The sequence below is a fragment of the Camelus dromedarius genome, chromosome 5, assembly GCF_036321535.1.
Source record: "Camelus dromedarius isolate mCamDro1 chromosome 5, mCamDro1.pat, whole genome shotgun sequence".
NCBI classification, from domain to species: domain Eukaryota; kingdom Metazoa; phylum Chordata; class Mammalia; order Artiodactyla; family Camelidae; genus Camelus; species Camelus dromedarius.
The window spans coordinates 19483209-19490811 of record NC_087440.1 but is presented as its reverse complement, the minus strand read 5'-3'; the positions used below and the strand labels follow the sequence as shown (position 1 = coordinate 19490811).

The 7603-nt window shown below is 44.4% G+C and overlaps 1 protein-coding gene across 1 annotated transcript; it reads left to right on the top strand.

Moving 5' to 3' along the window:
* Positions 1-1034: 1034 nt before the first annotated feature.
* B2M (beta-2-microglobulin) lies at positions 1035-6624 on the top strand. The gene is made up of 4 exons (XM_031453156.2): positions 1035-1185; positions 4302-4577; positions 5109-5136; positions 6117-6624. Exons 1-3 carry the CDS (start codon positions 1119-1121, stop codon positions 5120-5122), a joined length of 357 nt encoding a protein of 118 aa, XP_031309016.2. The 5' UTR covers positions 1035-1118; the 3' UTR covers positions 5123-5136; positions 6117-6624.
* Positions 6625-7603: the final 979 nt, after the last annotated feature.

The following is a 7603-nucleotide window of genomic DNA, read 5'->3' as shown; positions in this document are numbered from 1 at the left end:
CTGAGTGTAGGTTTTCTTAACGAGTCTCTCTAACATTTATAAGGTCTTAGAGTCCGTAGGTTTAACATCTTTGGCTGGGCCCAAGGCAGATGCAACTCAAATTCCCACTAAAACTGCAGAGCCCTTTATCTTCCAACTGTCATTCCAAGAATGACAGCGGAATCAGGCCAGAGTCTTTGCTTTCTCGTCCATAAAAATGAATGGGGCAATTTCTACCTCCTAGAGTTTATTCACGTATTCGCTCGCATGTGCGAACGTTCGTCCGTTCACTCGTTCCTTCTTTCATGCAGTTTATTGAATACCCACTTCGTGCCCACCACCATTCTAGCGTGGTAACTCGCAGAGAATGATGTCCCTCAAGGGGTCTGTAAACGTTAATGCTCTAAGCATTTACTGCTTTTATACTCAGCGGGCGTTTCCCCACAAATCAACGAAACACAAGTTACCTAAACAACAGCGGTAAGATACAGGGCTGACTTTCTTGGCACAGGGCTTTCCAAAACGGAACTTTCCCCCGAACAGATTCAGGGAGCAAAAAGTCCTCCTTCATTTTGGACAGTTCTCTGAGCCGTCCTCAGAGGCATAAAGGTTCCTGGAATATTTTTTTCTTGCCCAAACAATCTAGAAACCTACAGGCTGTTCCCAGGCTGCAATTGTGAACCCGAGTTCTCAGTATGCCCAGCACTGTTCAATCTCTGTCCTGTTAACCTTCCTGAGCTTCAGTTTCCCTGATTGAAAACCGTAGGTTCTAGGCTCCTAACTAGATAGGGCATGGTCAGCTAGTCCCAGAGTGCTGTTAAAAAGCGAGAGTGCTGGCTGACGTTCTAGGACGGGCGGCCTGCGTCCCGAGCTCGGGCGCGCACCCCAGAATTGGGGGCGTCGATGTACAGACAGCAAATCCACCAGCTCCAACACATTCACTCCCAAGCATCACGAGACTAATACGAAAATGAAACTGAAAATGGGTTAGTCCCTCTTTCTAACCTGCTCTGGCATCGCTCGCTAGGAGACGGGTGACCGCTGCGCGGGCAGGGTTCTGATTGGCGGCGAGAACGCGCAATATAAATGCGAGCGCGGAGCCCTGCGCTCACTCCGTCGCCCGCGCTGCTACAGTAGCGATGGCTCGCGTGGTGCCCTTGGTCCTGCTCGGACTGCTCTCGCTGTCCAGCCTGGACGCCATCCAGCGTGAGTTTCGCCTCCTCCTCTTCCCTCTTCGATCAGCCCATCGGGTCCCGCCCGACCCATTTGGCACTCTTGGCACTAACTCTGTACACCTCGGTTCCTCTCCCCAAAGTTTCCTTCCTGGCTTGGTACGCTAGTCCCTGGGCTTGTCTTGGGATGGGGAAGCGGTTGGCTGGGCGAGGAGAGGGGACGGGGTGAGAGGCCGGGAGGCCAGCTGCTCTGGGATGGGAAGGGGACCTCTGGCACGCTCGCGCTTCGCGGATCGAGACAGAGTTTCGGGGTGTTGACACGCTTCAGAGCAATCGAGGTGGGGGAGGGGTTCCCTTCCGCTTGTCCTCGGGACCTCTGGCTCCAGGCGCAGCTGGAGCTGAGGGCAGACAGGCGAGTCTCAAAGGGCCGGATTAGGGGCTGTGAACGCGTGGAGACAACTCCTGGGCTTTTAGAGAGGCTCCGGCAGAGTATATAAGTCCGCTGGGAGCCTGAGGGCCTCGAGCTTCCTCCAGGCCCCCGCCAGGTTCGCCTTCCTCTCCGCGCTTTCCTTCAGGTGGGCACAAACCACAGCGAGGAATCCCCACTTGACATTTGTGGAATGCCTTGAGGTGTCTACAAAGCGCTTCACATCGTTAATTCTCTTGTTCCCATTACAAGTCACTTTTAATAATAATCATAAGAGCTACCGGTTGACGCTGTGTGCGGGGGGACGCTATGTGCTGTCATTTAACTGCGAAATGCGTCTAGATTGTAAACACGATGCCTTATTAATAGCATGTCACAGATGAGGAAACTGAGGCACGAAGAGTTGAAGTAACATCACACAGGGGGTAAATGGCAGACAATGGAGCCTGACCAGAGAGTTTGGAGGAGGTGTGCGCTCTTTGCCTCTAATCTGTCCGTTTTTCAGAACCGCGTCCCTACCTTCTGGGGTGAGATTCTTGGGAGCAAGCTGGGTGGTCATGGGCCCCTGTTGCCTTTTCTTCACAGAGTCCTTCCTCTTTGGCTCCTTGCCTGGTTCTTTCCAAGATGAACTGAGTCTCTACTTTCAGTTTTGAGTAAGAGAAGGTTTATCACTCAGAAAGGTTGTAAACTAGAGATGAGTAATTAACATGGTTACCCACGCTGTCTGTTGTGGACACTGTGGATCTTGAGCATGTTTTAAATACCCGGCAATATACTGGACCCTCTCATTCTTTTCTCTCACAAAAGCCTCTGTGAAACAGGCTTTTTGGGGGCTTTTTTTGATCATGAGAAAAACGTATTTAAAATTTATTTACAAAATAAAGCATAATGTATCATCACTATTATCGATATTTGGTGGTGACTACAAACTTCTTTTGAAAAGTTACAAGCCGACATTAAAAACTATCTTAATTTGAAATTTTCCAAAGTAATACATGTCTGGAAGATACACAAGACCATTTCTGGAAGATATGCAAAAAATAGATAATGGTGATTGCTTCTGTAGGTCTTATTTTCTGCTCTGTTTGTGGATTTTGTTTGTTTCACTCTGGGCATAAATTAATTTTTCATTTAAGCTACAGATGCTCAAATCACTCTCCCCAAAACACAAGGCCAGAAAGTGACTGAACCCAGATTCAAATCCAGGACTGACTGGTACTCCTCCTGTTGGAAGAGATTATTGTGATGTTCTTGCAAAAACCTGCCTGGCTGCCTCAATGAGAGAATACCAAGTGGGATGAAACTCTGCTTTCTTTACTGTAGCATTTATTATGTTCTGATTATTAGAAGCTCAAATGCTAAGAGGTTTCTGATTTATCGTCACTTCTACTATGAAAAAATATCAGGGCTTCGTGGCATTTCCAGCCTAGCTACTGGTGGGGCTGGTGACCTTTCCTTTGATGATAGGATGTTTCTACACAGATGTATCTGGTCAGAGTGGCCTGGTACTCCTCCTAACCCCACCACATCCTAGACATGGAGGAGGAGCTGCCCTTTATAACCATGTACCTTGAAGGTGTTTCTATTTAAAGGTGGATTATACACAAGTCAGTATGTATATTTAGTAGCAGTAACACTTATCTTCACTTTGGAAGAAAAATATAGAAATACAGCTTATAACATTTTCTTTCCACATCCCTGAGGATGGTCTAGTCATGCATCCCATTTTGGAAGCCACTGTTCTGTAGCATTATGTGTACTCTCAACCTGGCAGATTATGGCAATCATGTGAGAGCGCTAATTAGAAATAGGAATCCCATTCTCACATGCACTACTCCCCTTGGTCCTAATGGAGAGTAAGTTGTCTCCCATTTGCCACAGTCCTCACTCTTCCCTCTTATCTTACCCAGCCCAACTACTTCATTTAAGGTATCTGCCATCTTCTGTAGACTTTTCAGTTTTGTGTCTTTGTTTTTGAGCTCATGAAATGAGGTACACAATCGGATAGGGGTTTGGTGTATAAACTCGGGGCAGGATAAAGAGGCTGTGTTTTGTAGGAACGTACTTTGAATTGACTCTCAGGTCTCTGAACAAGGAGGTAATAATAATAGTACCGTACACTTGCAGAGAAATGCTGTGTGCCAGGCACTGCACGAGGTACTTAATACATATTGAGAGGTCTGATGGGTGTGGATCTAGGCAGGAGCCAAAAATAGAAAGGCGTAAACATAAAAAAAAAATGGATGGGGCTGGAACGGGGTACAATAATGTGAGTTGTTTGATATGGTTATTATGGAAGCTGTGCGAAGTGAGAAATGCAGCTTGACAAGTAGAGTGGAGCCAAATCATGTAAACTCATGTGTGATAAAGAATTCTGTGGGGGCTGAGAAGCCATGAAAAGTTCTTGAGGGCCTCCAGAGAAAGCTTCTTAAAGATTCAGCACAATGTCCAGTGACAGAAAAAGATCCCACTAGACATCTGCTAGGAAAAGCCCAAAGGCATGTGTAGGGAAATTATGTGGGCAAGATACTAAGTCATGGTTTATCCCTCAAAATCGAGGCTGCCTTTTGGAAAAGTGGAAGCTCACTGGGCCCAATTTGAAATGGAACTGGGAGAAATAGATGATCAGCTTTAAATGCTTGGTGCCCGATCTGGCTTTAGAGCAAGGCAGCCCCAAGTGAAGTACTCTGCAGTTTCATCTCTCTTTCCCTGACACTCCTCAGGTACTCCGAAGATTCAGGTTTACTCCCGTCACCCAGCGGAGAATGAGAAGCCAAATTTCTTGAACTGCTATGTGTCTGGGTTCCACCCACCACAGATTGAAATTGATTTGCTGAAGAACGGGCAGAAGATGAAAGCGGAGCAGTCTGACCTGTCTTTCAGCAAGGACTGGTCTTTCTATCTCCTGGTCCACACTAACTTCACGCCCAACGCAAGAGATGAGTACAGCTGCCGCGTGAATCACGTGACTCTCCAGGAACCCAAGATAGTTAAGTGGGGTAAGTGTTCAAGTGCTTTTCTTGGCTGCTGACAGTTGTATCTGAATTACAGCCACAGAATAAAGCTGCTTTGATATAAAAATATCTGCATCCTAGGAGGATCAGTGAATGTTAGTAAAGCTCTGATTGGTGGCACCTTCTGAGAGACCTCTGCACAGCATGGTCCTTGAGACAGTGCTTTCCCTGCAGCAAGAGCAGGGAGCAGAAGCAGCACTTGCACAAATGCACACACCCTCTGAACTGTTCTTCCCTTGTGGCCTCCTTGGGCTTTCCTGACAGCCTCAGGGATACTTAGCACCAAGGAGAGTCCCAGGGAGGCACAGGCCTTTGTTAGGGTAGCACTGTCCAATCCTGGACTCCTGTGGAACTCTCTGGCTGGGGGAAGATCTGAGGCTAGCAGGCAAGGTTAGGTCCTACCGGGTTGTTCTTAACAAGACATTCATGGGCAGGGACGGAGGGCTCTTCTGCTTGCCTTATTTAAAGGTAAAACTTACTGATTTTCTTCTTCTTTCTCCCTTTTCTTTTTTATAGATCGAGACCAGTAAGCAGCAGCATGGAGGTGGGTTTCTAGCCTTTCTAGCCTTAAGAAAATCCTCTTTAATTTCACTATCCTGGGGACTGATACTGACAGCTGTAGTATGACCACCCTCATTGTCTGGAGGACATTAATGAGGGTAGCAATTCAGCAGGCAAAGAAGAAACTCATGGGGTCACATTCCTTCTGTGGAGTGGCATGAGGAAGGTGTGTGGCTCTGACCCTCTAAAGGGAGGACAGAGGAGCTGCAGGTGTGGCTGACGGGACGGAGGCAGCGGTTACCCATGGCACCTGCAAGAGTTTGCTCTTTTTTCTGCTATTTCTACATTGGGCATCTCTGGGCCTTCGAAAGTGAACTGTCCCTTCCTCTGCGTGGCAGTTGCTTTATTATTCAGCCAGAAGAGAGGAGTGACATGGCTCTGTAGACATACCGTTCCTTTGTGTGTGGGCAGTGTATTTGCCTCTATAGCTCACAGTCCAATAGAGGAGAGAAATGGAAGCTGATTGTTGTAACTCAGTGTAAACATTCTATGACAGATGTAGCTTGCAAGGAGCTCTAGCAGCATGAATCAGGGAGGAACTGGACTTCTCTGCATCTTCAGTTGGAGTCCAGAGGCAGAAAATCCAGCTTTTCTGGGAAATTCTACTCCACAGGGTTCATTGGCACTAAAATCTATTCAAATATCTGTTATATTCCAGGACAGGGTAATTAATTTAAGAGAGCTCGGGTGACTGTCCCAAGGTCATATAGTTACTAAATGGTAGAGCCAGGATTTGTACTCTAATACCAGCATCTTTCCTCTAAGGTTGTGGGAGAACCAATGGGATTAACTAATTGGAGATGGTCTTTTTAATATATCTGGTAAATTGTCTGCAGCTACTTTTTTTTTTTTTTTTACTAATGGTGATTTATACAGCACAAGTTAGATAAGTTTGCTGGTGCTATGTGCAATCCAAATAAAATAAATGTATTTGCCAATAACCCTTTTTTCCCTTTTTTTCAGGTTTGAAGATGTCACAGTTGGACTGAAGTAACTCCAAATTCTATTTTCTTTCTTTTTAATAATGATATGCTTTATGCAGATAAATTGGAAGTTATATTGCTGTTATCACAAATACCATCTTCTTTATAATTCTTCTTTGTGCACTAAGTCTCCATATTTGATTCTTCTTGGCATGTATCTGTAGTGGAGGCACTGGCAGCTTAAAGGTGAGAAGGAGAGAATTCTCATGTTCAGCATCAACATCTTCATCAAATATAAAGTCTCCAGTGTCTTAGGTACACAAAACTGGAAAGATAGCTATGCATATTTAGAGTAAAACTCCAATTTGTAATTTTGCTTAGAATTTTGGAAAGTTTTAGAAAGATAATTGTCAGAATTATTGGAAATTTGTTATAGTGGATGATGTTTGTCATATATAATCATATTAACTTTTTACATCTGTTATGAGACATGGCTTTGCTGATTTGATTTTATTTTTTTCACCAATTAAAATAATCTTAAAGCTTAATGTGTTCAGTACTTATATATCATTCCCATCCTAAGCCGTTTCTTCAAACAGTGAAATGGTCTTCCAGTGTCACTTGGACAAGACTGTAAACTCCTGATGTATAGGGTTTGGCTCACGGTGGAAGGGGCATCAGTGATCTGCATTTTACAAATGAGGAACAGCATCCTCAAGAAGTTAAATGACTTATCGTGACACAGCTCTCTGCTGGAAGACCTGGCTTCTGTCTTTTAGCCAGAATTCTGTTCCCTATGCCAAGATATGAGAAATGTGCAGACTCTAAGAGGTAGCAAAAGTATCTGGAGGAGTTCATATTTTAGCAAGCAATATACTTAAATGAAAAATACTAGATTGAGGGGAGTAGACAGTATAGCTTAGTGCTAGAGCAAATGCTTGGTGTGCAATCCCCAGTGCCTCTGTTAAGGGGAAAAAATATACTAGGTTTTTAAATTTTAAGGTACAATTTACACTTGATGTCCAGCTTTGTGCATTTTAAAATTCGACTATGAATTTGAGCTAGTTAGTGCTAGGTACTGACAAGATGAATAAAACACAACACTGCTCTCGAATTGCTAAGGAGAGGCAGACATGTACTCCACAATTGAAATATATCCTGATAAAGAGTATAGCATAGTTATGCCCAAAGAACTAGATGACAGGAAAATGTGTTCAGAGAACAAAAAACTTTAGGTAGATTGTATGCTAGTTCTATTTTTATTTCTTATGGAACTTCCACACTATTTTCCATAGTGGCAATACCAATTTACATTTCCACCAACTGTGTATAGGGTTCCTTTTTCTCCAGTATTTATCTATCTTTCTATTTAGCTAACTAACTTTGTTTATGTATGCATAAACAAAAACTTCAGGTAAGTATTAGGGAAGCCATTTGCTTGAGCTGAGACTTGATGGGTAGTGATTCTTCTAACTGGTAAATGGGGCCCGAGGTAAAGAGGTAAAATTATGAGAAGTATAGAGGTAT